The 17018-nt window shown below is 54.2% G+C and overlaps 1 protein-coding gene across 2 annotated transcripts in view; it reads right to left on the reverse strand.

Annotated features, from left to right (window-relative positions):
• LOC123770443 (uncharacterized) overlaps nt 1-17018 on the reverse strand; it is a 254733-nt gene that overhangs the window by 202686 nt on the left and 35029 nt on the right. For both annotated transcript variants that reach the window (XM_069301690.1, XM_069301691.1), the window contains exon 3: nt 16736-16999. In XM_069301690.1, coding sequence (XP_069157791.1) covers nt 16736-16999 — 264 coding nt within the window. The remainder of the gene's footprint in view (nt 1-16735; nt 17000-17018) is intronic.

Below are 17018 nucleotides of genomic sequence, written 5' to 3' on the forward strand. Positions count from 1 at the left end.
ACACCACTCTTCACCACTGTCACACACCACTCTCCACCACTGTCACACACCACTCTCCACCACTGCCACACACCACTCTCCACCACTGTCACACACCACTCTCCTCCACTGCCACACACCACTCTTCACAACTGTCACACACCACTCTCCACCACTGTCACACACCACTCTCCACCACTGTCACACATCACTCTCCACCACTGCCACACACCACTCTCCACCACTGTCACACACCACCCTCCACCACTGTCACACACCACTCTCCACCACTGTCACACACCACTCTCCACCACTGCAACACACCACTCTCCACCACTGTCACACACCACTCTCCATTTCTGACACACACCACTCTCCACCACTGTCACACACCACTCTCCACCACTGCCACACACCACTCTCCACCACTGTCACACACCACTCTCCATTACTGTCACACACCACTCTCCACCACTGTCACACACCACTCTCCATTACTGTCACACACTACTCTCCACCACTGTCACACACCACTCTCCACCACTGTCACACACCACTCTCCCCCACTGTCACACACCACTGCCACACACCACTCTCCATTACTGTCACACACCACTCTCCACCACTGTCACACACCACTCTCCACCACTGCCACACACCACTCTCCACCACTGTCACACACCACTCTCCACCACTGTCACACACCACTCTCCACCACTGTCACACACCACTCTCAACAACTGTCACACACCACTCTCCACCACTGCCACACACCACTCTCCACCACTGTCACACACCACTCTCCTCCACTGCCACACACCACTCTCCATCACTGTCACACACCACTCTCCACCACTGCCACACACCACTCTCCACCACTGTCACACACCACTCTTCACCACTGTCACACACCACTCTCCACCACTGTCACACACCACTCTCCACCACTGCCACACACCACTCTCCACCACTGTCACACACCACTCTCCTCCACTGCCACACACCACTCTTCACAACTGTCACACACCACTCTCCACCACTGTCACACACCACTCTCCACCACTGTCACACATCACTCTCCACCACTGCCACACACCACTCTCCACCACTGTCACACACCACTCTCGACCACTGTCACACACCACCCTCCACCACTGTCACACACCACTCTCCACCACTGTCACACACCACTCTCCACCACTGCCACACACCACTCTCCACCACTGTCACACACCACTCTCCATTTCTGTCACACACCACTCTCCACCACTGTCACACACCACTCTCCACCACTGCCACACACCACTCTCCACCACTGTCACACACCACTCTCCATTACTGTCACACACCACTCTCCACCACTGTCACACACCACTCTCCATTACTGTCACACACCACTCTCCACCATTGTCACACACCACTCTCCACCACTGGCACACACCACATTCCACCACTGTCACACACCACTCTCCACCACTGTCACACACCACTCTCCTCCACTGCCACACACCACTCTCCACCACTGTCACTCACCACTCTCCACCACTGTCACACACCACTGCCACACACCACTCTCCATTACTGTCACACACCACTCTCCACCACTTTCACACACCACTGTCACACACCACTCTCCACCACTGTCACACACCACTCTCCACCACTGCCACACACCACTCTCCACCACTGTCACACACCACTCTCCACCACTGTCACACACCACTCTCCACCTCTGTCACACACCACTCTCCACCACTGTCACACACCACTCTCCACCACTGTCACACACCACTCTCCATCACTATCACACACCACTCTCCACCACTATCACACACCACTCTCCACCACCAGCACACACCACTCTCCACCACTGTCTCACACCACTCTCCACCACTGCCCCTCACCACTCTCCACCACTGTCACACACCACTCTCCACTACTGTCACACACCACTCTCCACCACTGCCACACACCACTCTCCACTACTGTCACACACCACTCTCCACCACTGTCACACACCACTCTCCACCACTGCCACACACCACTCTCCACCACTGTCACACACCACTCTCCACCACTGTCACACACCACTCTCCCCCACTGTCACACACCACTCTCAACAACTGTCACACACCACTCTCCACCACTGCCACACACCACTCTCCACCACTGTCACACACCACTCTCCTCCACTGCCACACACCACTCTCCATCACTGTCACACACCACTCTCCACCACTGCCACACACCACTCTCCACCACTGTCACACACCACTCTTCACCACTGTCACACACCACTCTCCACCACTGTCACACACCACTCTCCACCACTGCCACACACCACTCTCCACCACTGTCACACACCACTCTCCTCCACTGCCACACACCACTCTTCACAACTGTCACACACCACTCTCCACCTCTGTCACACACCACTCTCCACCACTGTCACACATCACTCTCCACCACTGCCACACACCACTCTCCACCACTGTCACACACCACCCTCCACCACTGTCACACACCACTCTCCACCACTGTCACACACCACTCTCCACCACTGCAACACACCACTCTCCACCACTGTCACACACCACTCTCCATTTCTGTCACACACCACTCTCCACCACTGTCACACACCACTCTCCATTACTGTCACACACCACTCTCCACCACTGTCACACACCACTCTCCATTACTGTCACACACTACTCTCCACCACTGTCACACACCACTCTCCACCACTGTCACACACCACTCTCCACCACTGTCACACACCACTGCCACACACCACTCTCCATTACTGTCACACACCACTCTCCACCACTTTCACACACCACTGTCACACACCACTCTCCACCACTGTCACACACCACTCTCCACCACTGCCACACACCACTCTCCACCACTGTCACACACCACTCTCCACCACTGTCACACACCACTCTCCACCACTGCCACACACCACTCTCCACCACTATCACACACCACTCTCCATCACTGTCACACACCACTCTCCACCACTGTCACACACCATTCTCCACCACTGCCACACACAACTCTCCACCACTGTCACACACCACTCTCTACCACTGTCACACACCACTCTCCACCACTGTCACACACCACTCTCCACCACTGCCACACACCACTCTCCACCACTGTCACACACCACTCTCCACCACTGTCACACACCACTCTCCACCACTGCCACACACCACTCTCCACCACTGTCACACACCACTCTCCACCACTGTCACACACCACTCTCCACCACTGTCACACACTACTCTCCACCACTGTCACACACCACTCTCCACCACTGCCACACACCACTCTCCACCACTGCCACACACCACTCTCCACCATTGCCCCTCACCACTCTCCACCACTGCCACACACCACTCTCCACCACTGCCCCTCACCACTCTCTACCACTGCCACACACCACTCTCCACCACTGCCACACACCACTCTCCACCACTGCCTCTCACCGCTCTCCTCCACTGCCCTTCACCACTCTCCACCACTGCCCCTCACCACTCTCCACCACTGCCACACACAACTCTCCACCACTGTCACACACCACTCTCCACCACTGTCACACACCACTCTCCACCACTGCCACACACTACTCTCCACCACTGACACACACCACTCTCCACCACTGCCACACACAACTCTCCACCACTGTCACACACCACTCTCTACCACTGTCGCACACCACTCTCCACCACTGTCACACACCACTCTCCACCACTGCCACACACAACTCTCCACCACTGTCACACACCACTCTCTACCACTGTCACACACCACTCTCCACCACTGTCACACACCACTCTCTCCCACTGCCTCACACAACTCTCCACCACTGTCACACACCACTCTCTACCACTGTCACACACCACTCTCCACCACTGTCACACACCACTCTCCACCACTGCCACACACCACTCTCCACCACTGTCACTCACCAATCTCCACCACTGCCACACACCACTCTCCACCACTGTCACACACCACTCTCCACCTCTGTCACACACCACTCTCCACCACTCACACACCACTCTCCTCCACTTCCACACACCACTCTCCACCACTGCCCTCACCACTCTCCACCACTCACACACTACTCTCCACCACTGTCACACACCACTTTCCACCACTGCCACACACCACTCTCCAACACTGCCACACACCACTCTCCACCACTGTCACACACCACTCTCCACCACTGCCACCCACCACTCTCCACCACTGCCACACACCACTCTCCACCACTGCCCCTCCGCACTCTCCACCACTGCCACACACCACTCTCCATTACTGTCACACACCACTCTCCACCACTACCACACACCACTCTCCACCACTGTCACACACCACTCTCCACCACTGTCACACACCACTCTCCACCACTACCACACACCACTCTCCACCACTGTCACACACCACTCTCCACCACTGTCACACACCACTCTCCACCTCTGTCACACACCACTCTCCACCACTGTCACACACCACGCTCCACCACTGTCACACACCACTCCATCACTATCACACACCACTCTCCACCACTATTACACAGCACTCTCCACCACTATCACACACCACTCTCCACCACTGTCTCACACCACTCTCCACCACTGCCCCTCACCACTCTCCACCACTGTCACACACCACTCTCCACTACTGTCACACACCACTCTCCACCACTGTCACACACCACTCTCCACCACTTTCACACACCACTGTCACACACCACTCTCCACCACTGTCACACACCACTCTCCACCACTGCCACACACCACTCTCCACCACTGTCACACACCACTCTCCACCACTGTCACACACCACTCTCCACCACTGCCACACACCACTCTCCACCACTATCACACACCACTCTCCATCACTGTCACACACCACTCTCCACCACTGTCACACACCATTCTCCACCACTGCCACACACCACTCTCCACCACTGTCACACACCACTCTCTACCACTGTCACACACCACTCTCCACCACTGTCACACACCACTCTCCACCACTGCCACACACCACTCTCCACCACTGTCACACACCACTCTCCACCACTGTCACACACCACTCTCCACCACTGCCACACACCACTCTCCACCACTGTCACACACCACTCTCCACCACTGTCACACACCACTCTCCACCACTGTCACACACTACTCTCCACCACTGTCACACACCACTCTCCACCACTGCCACACACCACTCTCCACCACTGCCACACACCACTCTCCACCACTTGCCCCACACCACTCTCCACCACTGCCACACACCACTCTCCACCACTGCCCCTCACCACTCTCCACCACTGCCACACACCACTCTCCACCACTGCCACACACCACTCTCCACCACTGCCTCTCACCGCTCTCCTCCACTGCCCTTCACCACTCTCCACCACTGCCCCTCACCACTCTCCACCACTGCCACACACAACTCTCCACCACTGTCACACACCACTCTCCACCACTGTCACACACCACTCTCCACCACTGCCACACACTACTCTCCACCACTGACACACACCACTCTCCACCACTGCCACACACAACGCTCCACCACTGTCACACACCACTCTCTACCACTGTCGCACACCACTCTCCACCACTGTCACACACCACTCTCCACCACTGCCACACACAACTCTCCACCACTGTCACACACCACTCTCTACCACTGTCACACACCACTCTCCACCACTGTCACACACCACTCTCTCCCACTGCCACACACAACTCTCCACCACTGTCACACACCACTCTCTACCACTGTCACACACCACTCTCCACCACTGTCACACACCACTCTCCACCACTGCCACACACCACTCTCCACCACTGTCACACACCAATCTCCACCACTGCCACACACCACTCTCCACCACTGTCACACACCACTCTCCACCTCTGTCACACACCACTCTCCACCACTCACACACCACTCTCCTCCACTTCCACACACCACTCTCCACCACTGCCCCTCACCACTCTCCACCACTCACACACCACTCTCCACCACTGTCACACACCACTTTCCACCACTGCCACACACCACTCTCCAACACTGCCACACACCACTCTCCACCACTGTCACACACCACTCTCCACCACTGCCACCCACCACTCTCCACCACTGCCACACACCACTCTCCACCACTGCCCCTCCGCACTCTCCACCACTGCCACACACCACTCTCCATTACTGTCACACACCACTCTCCACCACTACCACACACCACTCTCCACCACTGTCACACACCACTCTCCACCACTGTCACACACCACTCTCCACCACTACCACACACCACTCTCCACCACTGTCACACACCACTCTCCACCACTGTCACACACCACTCTCCACCTCTGTCACACACCACTCTCCACCACTGTCACACACCACGCTCCACCACTGTCACACACCACTCCATCACTATCACACACCACTCTCCACCACTATCACACAGCACTCTCCACCACTATCACACACCACTCTCCACCACTGTCTCACACCACTCTCCACCACTGCCCCTCACCACTCTCCACCACTGTCACACACCACTCTCCACTACTGTCACACACCACTCTCCACCACTGTCACACACCACTCTCCACCACTTTCACACACCACTGTCACACACCACTCTCCACCACTGTCACACACCACTCTCCACCACTGCCACACACCACTCTCCACCACTGTCACACACCACTCTCCACCACTGTCACACACCACTCTCCACCACTGCCACACACCACTCTCCACCACTATCACACACCACTCTCCATCACTGTCACACACCACTCTCCACCACTGTCACACACCACTCTCCACCACTGCCACACACAACTCTCCACCACTGTCACACACCACTCTCTACCACTGTCACACACCACTCTCCACCACTGTCACACACCACTCTCCACCACTGCCACACACCACTCTCCACCACTGTCACACACCACTCTCCACCACTGTCACACACCACTCTCCACCACTGCCACACACCACTCTCCACCACTGTCACACACCACTCTCCACCACTGTCACACACCACTCTCCACCACTGTCACACACTACTCTCCACCACTGTCACACACCACTCTCCACCACTGCCACACACCACTCTCCACCACTGCCACACACCACTCTCCACCATTGCCCCTCACCACTCTCCACCACTGCCACACACCACTCTCCACCACTGCCCCTCACCACTCTCCACCACTGCCACACACCACTCTCCACCACTGCCACACACCACTCTCCACCACTGCCTCTCACCGCTCTCCTCCACTGCCCTTCACCACTCTCCACCACTGCCCCTCACCACTCTCCACCACTGCCACACACAACTCTCCACCACTGTCACACACCACTCTCCACCACTGTCACACACCACTCTCCACCACTGCCACACACTACTCTCCACCACTGACACACACCACTCTCCACCACTGCCACACACAACTCTCCACCACTGTCACACACCACTCTCTACCACTGTCGCACACCACTCTCCACCACTGTCACACACCACTCTCCACCACTGCCACACACAACTCTCCACCACTGTCACACACCACTCTCTACCACTGTCACACACCACTCTCCACCACTGTCACACACCACTCTCTCCCACTGCCACACACAACTCTCCACCACTGTCACACACCACTCTCTACCACTGTCACACACCACTCTCCACCACTGTCACACACCACTCTCCACCACTGCCACACACCACTCTCCACCACTATCACACACCAATCTCCACCACTGCCACACACCACTCTCCACCACTGTCACACACCACTCTCCACCTCTGTCACACACCACTCTCCACCACTCACACACCACTCTCCTCCACTTCCACACACCACTCTCCACCACTGCCCCTCACCACTCTCCACCACTCACACACTACTCTCCACCACTGCCCCTCCGCACTCTCCACCACTGCCACACACCACTCTCCATTACTGTCACCCACCACTCTCCACCACTACCACACACCACTCTCCACCACTGTCACACACCACTCTCCACCACTGTCACACACCACTCTCCACCACTACCACACACCACTCTCCACCACTGTCACACACCACTCTCCACCACTGTCACACACCACTCTCCACCACTGCCACACACCACTCTCCACCACTGTCACACACCACGCTCCACCACTGTCACACACCACTCCATCACTATCACACACCACTCTCCACCACTATCACACAGCACTCTCCACCACTATCACACACCACTCTCCACCACTGTCTCACACCACTCTCCACCACTGCCCCTCACCACTCTCCACCACTGTCACACACCACTCTCCACTACTGTCACACACCACTCTCCACCACTGTCACACACCACTCTCCACCACTGTCACACACCACTCTCCACCACTATCACACACCACTCTCCACCACTATCACACACCACTCTCCACCACTGTCTCACACCACTCTCCACCACTGCCCCTCACCACTCTCCACCACTGTCACACACCACTCTCCACTACTGTCACACACCACTCTCCACCACTGCCACACACCACTCTCCATTACTGTCACACACCACTCTCCACCACTGTCACACACCACTCTCCACCACTGTCACTCACCACTCTCCACCACTGTCACACACCACTCTCGACCACTGTCACACACCACTCTCCACCACTGTCACTCACCACTCTCCACCACTGCCACTCACCACTCTCCACCACTGCCACACACCACTCTCCACCACTGTCACACACCACTCTCCACCACTGTCACTCACCACTCTCCTCCACTGCCACACACCACTCTCCATCACTGTCACACACCACTCTCCACCACTGCCACACACCACTCTCCACCACTGCCACACACCACTCTCCACCACTGTCACACACCACTCTCGACCACTGTCACACACCACTCTCCACCACTGTCACACACCACTCTCCACCACTGTCACACACCACTCTCCACCACTGCCACACACCACTCTCCACCACTGTCACACACCACTCTCCATTACTGTCACACACCACTCTCCACCACTGTCACACACCACTCTCCACCACTGCCACACACCACTCTCCACCACTGTCACACACCACTCTCCATTACTGTCACACACCACTGTCCACCACTGTCACACACCACTCTCCATTACTGTCACACACCACTCTCCACCATTGTCACACACCACTCTCCACCACTGGCACACACCACATTCCACCACTGTCACACACCACTCTCCACCACTGTCACACATCACTCTCCTCCACTGCCACACACCACTCTCCACCACTGTCACACACCACTCTCCACCACTGTCACACACCACTGCCACACACCACTCTCCATTACTGTCACACACCACTCTCCACCACTGTCACACACCACTCTCCATCACTGTCACACACCACTCTCCACCTCTGTCACACACCACTCTCCACCTCTGTCACACACCACTCTCCACCACTGCCACACACCACTCTCCACCACTGCCACACACCACTCTCCATTACTGTCACCCACCACTCTCCACCACTACCACACACCACTCTCCACCACTGTCACACACCACTCTCCACCACTGTCACACACCACTCTCCACCACTACCACACACCACTCTCCACCACTGTCACACACCACTCTCCACCACTGTCACACACCACTCTCCACCACTGCCACACACCACTCTCCACCACTGTCACACACCACGCTCCACCACTGTCACACACCACTCCATCACTATCACACACCACTCTCCACCACTATCACACAGCACTCTCCACCACTATCACACACCACTCTCCACCACTGTCTCACACCACTCTCCACCACTGCCCCTCACCACTCTCCACCACTGTCACACACCACTCTCCACTACTGTCACACACCACTCTCCACCACTGTCACACACCACTCTCCACCACTGTCACACACCACTCTCCACCACTATCACACAGCACTCTCCACCACTATCACACACCACTCTCCACCACTGTCTCACACCACTCTCCACCACTGCCCCTCACCACTCTCCACCACTGTCACACACCACTCTCCACTACTGTCACACACCACTCTCCACCACTGCCACACACCACTCTCCATTACTGTCACACACCACTCTCCACCACTGTCACACACCACTCTCCACCACTGTCACTCACCACTCTCCACCACTGTCACACACCACTCTCCACCACTGTCACACACCACTCTCCACCACTGTCACTCACCACTCTCCACCACTGCCACTCACCACTCTCCACCACTGCCACACACCACTCTCCACCACTGTCACACACCACTCTCCACCACTGTCACTCACCACTCTCCTCCACTGCCACACACCACTCTCCATCACTGTCACACACCACTCTCCACCACTGCCACACACCACTCTCCACCACTGCCACACACCACTCTCCACCACTGTCACACACCACTCTCGACCACTGTCACACACCACTCTCCACCACTGTCACACACCACTCTCCACCACTGTCACACACCACTCTCCACCACTGCCACACACCACTCTCCACCACTGTCACACACCACTCTCCATTACTGTCACACACCACTCTCCACCACTGTCACACACCACTCTCCACCACTGCCACACACCACTCTCCACCACTGTCACACACCACTCTCCATTACTGTCACACACCACTCTCCACCACTGTCACACACCACTCTCCATTACTGTCACACACCACTCTCCACCATTGTCACACACCACTCTCCACCACTGGCACACACCACATTCCACCACTGTCACACACCACTCTCCACCACTGTCACACATCACTCTCCTCCACTGCCACACACCACTCTCCACCACTGTCACACACCACTCTCCACCACTGTCACACACCACTGCCACACACCACTCTCCATTACTGTCACACACCACTCTCCACCACTGTCACACACCACTCTCCATCACTGTCACACACCACTCTCCACCTCTGTCACACACCACTCTCCACCTCTGTCACACACCACTCTCCACCACTGCCACACACCACTCTCCACCACTGGCCCACACCACTCTCCACCATTGGCACACACCACTCTCCACCACTGCCACACACCACTCTCCACCACTGTCACACACCACTCTCCACCACTGTTACACACCACTCTCCACCACTGTCACACACCACTCTCCACCACTGTCACACACCACTCTCCACCACTGTCACACACCACTCTCCACCACTGCCCCTCCCCACTCTCCACCACTGCCACACACCACTCTCCACTACTGTCACACACAACTCTCCACCACTGCCACTCACCACTCTCCACCACTGTCACACACCACTCTCCACCACTGCCACACACCACTCTCCACCACTGCAACACACAACTCTCCACCACTGACACACACCACTCTCCACCACTGCCACACACAACTCTCCACCACTGTCACACACCACTCTCCACCACTGCCACACACCACTCTCCACCACTGCAACACACAACTCTCCACCACTGGCACACACCACTCTCCACCACTGTCACACACCACTCTCCACCACTGTCACACACCACTCTCCACCACTGGCACACACCACTCTCCACCACTGCCACACACCACTCTCCACCACTGTCACACACCACTCTCCACCACTGTCACACACCACTCTCCACCACTGGCACACACCACTCTCCACCACTGTCACACACCACTCTCCACCACTGTCACACACCACTCTCCACCACTGGCACACACCACTCTCCACCACTGCCACACACCACTCTCCACCACTGGCACACACCACTCTCCACCACTGGCACACACCACTCTCCACCACTGCCACACACCACTCTCCACCACTGTCACACACCACTCTCCACCACTGTCACACACCACTCTCCACCACTGTCACACTCCACTCTCCACCACTGTCACACACCACTTTCCACCACTGTCACACACCACTCTCCACCACTGTCACACACCACTCTCCACCACTGCCACACACCACTCTCCACCACTGTCACACACCACTCTCCACCACTGTCACACACCACTCTCCACCACTGCTCCTTCCGTAATCTTCCTACTCCTACCTTAAACTTCCTTCTCGTTCCTCCTTCCTTATTTTTCCTAATCCTTCTATGTTCTTCAACCATCAATATCCACTAACAACAACCAACAGCCACCACCAACACCTTCTCCTCCTCGACCTTCTGCTTCCTCCTCGACCTTCTCCTCTTTCTTCCTTGACCTTCTCCTTCCTCCTCGACCTTCTCCTTCCTCCTCGACCTTCTCCTTTTTCTTCTTCGACCTTCTCCTTCCTCCTCGACCTTCTCCTTCCTCCTCGACCTTCTCCTTCCTGCTCGATCTTCTCCTTCCTCCTCGACCTTCTCCTTCCTCCTTGACCTTCTTCTTCCTCCTCGACCTTCTCCTTCCTCCTCGACCTTCTCCTCTTTCTTCCTCGACCTTCTCCTTCCTCCTCGACCTTCTCCTTCCTCCTTGACCTTCTCCTTCCTCCTCGACCTTCTCCTTCCTCCTCGACCTTCTCCTACCTCCTTGACCTTCTCCTTCCTCCTCGACCTTCTCCTTCCTCCTCGACCTTCTCCTTCCTCCTCGACCTTCTCCTTTTTCTTCCTTGACCTTCTCCTTCCTCCTCGACATTCTCCTTCCTCCTCGACCTTCTCCTTTTTCTTCCTCGACCTTCTCCTTCCTCCTCAACCTTCTCCTTCCTCCTCGACCTTCTCCTTCCTGCTCGATCTTCTCCTTCCTCCTCGACCTTCTCCTTCCTCCTCGACCTTCTCCTTCCTCCTCGACCTTCTCCTCTTTCTTCCTCGACCTTCTCCTTCCTCCTCGACCTTCTCCTTCCTCCTCGACCTTCTCCTTCCTCCTCGACCTTCTCCTTCCTCCTCGACCTTCTCCTTCCTCCTCGACCTTCTCCTTCCTGCTCGATCTTCTCCTTCCTCCTCGACCTTCTCCTTCCTCCTCGACCTTCTCCTTCCTCCTTGACCTTCTCCTTCCTCCTCGACCTTATCCTTCCCCCTCGACCTCCTCCTACCTCCTCTTTCTCCTCCCTACTCCTCCTCCTTCCTCCTCGACCTCCTCCTCTAACTACAACAACCAACCACCATTACTATCAGTGCTCAACTGTAGGCCATTCTGGCGTGTTTGGAGGAAGTACGTCATGACGACAAAGATGTTTGTGTATTTGTTGATAGCCGAGGAGCACTTGAGTCCTTAAACAGTCGAAATCCAGTCTTCATGTCCATAGTTGAGGATTGTAAGAAAAGGATAACTGAGATACAGCTGAAAGGTCACAATGTGAAGTTCATGTGGATTCCATCTCATGTTGGAATAGTGCTCAACGAGGTGGCGGATGACATGGCCAAACGTACCACATTAAAACCACAAGTTGACATCGAATGTGAATTCACAATGAGACAAATAAGAAGCAAAATCAGAAATATTCAGGCACAGGCAGAAGTGGCGAGGAGAGGTATAATGTATGAGGGAAGTCAAACCATGCAACACTACATGTATGTAAGTCAAAACACCCATTTCACTTATGGTAAAAGGAGAAATGCTTGGAGTGACTCTGTGTACATGCGGCTCAGGCTTGGGTACAAATATTACTGGGAATATGGGATAGATGTTCATGATAATGACACGAAGTGTCAACTATGGGGTGTGTTAAGGTCTCACACCCTTGCCCATTATGTTTTTGATTGTCCGTTGATTAATGTATATAGAAACACTGAGATAAGGACTGTTCCTGAACAAATAGCCTGGATGTGTCACAACGGAAAGGTTGATGATATTCTGGAGAGATATAAGAATTTTGCACCAAGACTGTAATCTTTTGTTGAATTGTCTGCATGTGTCTTGCAAATTGTCTATACAGTATACCTAAGTCATAAAAGTATTTGTATGTACGTCTGATACCATACTACTTGTGTAAAGGTGGAAATGTATATGCTTATCTCTCAGAATGTTCGGTAATATGTTTATTGTTTGTGATGTGTGTCTATATATGTATGAACACGTTGTACTGAACGGGGTGAGAATAGCTTGAGCTGCCTCATCCCTTTGTGAGTATTTTACCTCAATAAACTTATTTCAATTTCAATTTCAACTACTATCAATAACCATCACCATCAATAACCATTAACCTAAACAATCATCAACCACCTCAATCATCAACAACCACAACAATCAACCACCACTACTATCAACAACAACCATAAACCAACACCAACCACAACAATCAACCACCCCTACACACCAACAACAATCAAACACCACTACTGCCAAATATAATCAACCACCACTACCACAAAATACAACAATCAACCACCAATATCACGAACCTCAACAACTACCAGTACAATCAACCACAAACGACCACAACCACCATCTACCACTGCCCTCAACCACTACTATCAACAACCACTACCACCAACCACAACTATCAACCACCAACAACCATGAACCACCACCAACAACCTCAACAATCAACCACCACTACCACCAACAATCAACCACCACTACCACCAAACAACACAATAAACCACCACCCACGCGAACTATAACCAACAATCGCCACTACATAAAGTACAACAATCAACCACTACCATCACGAACCACAACAACCACCACTGCAATTAACCCCCCAACCACACCCATCAACCACCACAACAATCAACCACCACAACCATCAACCACCACAACCATCAACCACCACAACAATCAACCACCACAACCATCAACCACCACAACAATCAACCACCACAACCATCAACCACCACTACCATTAACCACCACAACAATCAACCACCACAACCATTAACCACCACAACAATCAACCACCACAACCATTAACCACCACAACAATCAACCACCACAACCATTAACCACCACAACAATCAACCACCACAACCATCAACCACCACAACAATTAACCACCACAACCATCAACAAACACTATCATCATCCACCGCAACCATCAACCACGACTACCATGGATTCTCCATTAAGTGAAAGTAATGAATAAAATATTTTTAACCTGCCTTTTATTATGCTTCAGTTTTATTTCTAGTATATGTAAAAATATATTTTTTAAATATTTCTACATTTTATATATATATTCCATCAATCAGGAAAACGATTTTTATGCAACATTTAAGGTTGCGACACGGTCTCAAAATTGTTTGGCCAAAGTTGTGCAGTAAGTTGTGGCAACTTATTTACAACCACACAATAACGTAGCTAATACATGAAAACAAACGTTGTCACACCTGGCTACTCTCCCGACCCACACCTGTAGATGAGAGGGAACGCGGAAGCCCACACCTTGCTACTCTCCCGACCCACACCTGCACATGAGAGGGAACACTAAAGCCCACACCTGGCTACTCTACCGACCCACACCTGTAGATGAGAGGGAACACGGAAGTCCACACCTGGCTACTCTCCCGACCCACACCTGCACATGAGAGGGAACACTAAAGCCCACACCTGGCTACTCTCCCGACCCACACCTGTAGATGAGAGGGAACACGGAAGCCCACACCTGGCTACTCTCCCGACCCACACCTGCACATGAGAGGGAACACTAAAGCCCACACCTGGCTACTCTCCCGACCCACACCTGTAGATGAGAGGGAACACGGAAGTCCACATCTGGCTACTCTCCCGACTCACACCTGCAGATGAGAGGGAACACGGAAGCCCACACCTGGCTACTCTCCCTCCCCACACCTGCAGATGGGAAGGAACACGGAAGCCCACACCTGGCTTCTCTCCCGACCCACACCTGTAGATGAGAGGGAACACGGAAGCCCACACTTGCTACTCTCCCCACCCACACCTGCACATGAGAGGGAACACTAAAGCCCACACCTGGCTACTCTCCCGACCCACACCTGCACATGAGAGGGAACACTAAAGCCCACACCTGGCTACTCTCCCTCCCCACACCTGTAGATGAGAGAGAACACTAAAGCCCACACCTGGCTACTCTCCCGACCCACACCTGTAGATGAGAGGGAACACGGAAGCCCACACCTGCTACTCTCCCCACCCACACCTGCACATGAGAGGGAACACTAAAGCCCACACCTGGCTACTCTCCCTCCCCACACCTATAGATGAGAGGGAACACTAAAGCCCACACCTGCCTACTCTCCCCACCCACACCTGCACATGAGAGGGAACACTAAAGCCCACACCTGGCTACTTTCCCCACCCACACCTGCACATGAGAGGGAACACTAAAGCCCACACCTGGCTACTCTCCCCACCCACACCTGCACATGAGAGGGAACACGGAAGCCCACACCTGCCTACTCTCCCGACCCACACCTGCACATGAGAGGGAACACTAAAGCCCACACCTGGCTACTCTCCCCACCCACACCTGTCTATGTCACACACTCATGCCAAAGAAAACTTATATCAAGTAAATCTAGCTTGTATTAAGCAAGACAATGTTGGGCTAAATATTGATCAGTGTTATCTTATAAGCAGTGAAGCTTGCTTAATGAATATTCTTGGTCGCTAAACGGTGCTCAAAGTTACTCAAGAAGCCTTATAAGTTCTTTAATTCATGACTTTTAATGTAAAAATATTTTTGAAACCACTGGAAGCACTGTGAATTAAACAACTGAGTTACAGATATTCACGTGTTAAAATGTCGTCAATACGTACTGGTGAGACGCGTGATAGGGAAGTCCAGGAGAGTATACCCTCCTCTTGAGGGAGGACACAGCTGAGCCGCCAGGTGGCAGCACCAGTCTATGGTGCGGTCGTCATCAGTGAGGTCCCGCCAGATGGTCAGGCGGAGCGCCCTCCCCTGGTACGGCAGAGTGTCCAGGGTGTCCGGGTCCACGTAGCCCCTGACGTCCAGGGTGTCCGGGTCCACGTAGCCCGTGGTGTCCGGGTCCACGTAGCCCCTGACGTCCAGGGTAATGTCTGAAGACATACACTGAGA

Source organism: Procambarus clarkii, chromosome 46 (genome assembly GCF_040958095.1).
Source record: "Procambarus clarkii isolate CNS0578487 chromosome 46, FALCON_Pclarkii_2.0, whole genome shotgun sequence".
Taxonomy (NCBI): Eukaryota; Metazoa; Arthropoda; class Malacostraca; order Decapoda; family Cambaridae; genus Procambarus; species Procambarus clarkii.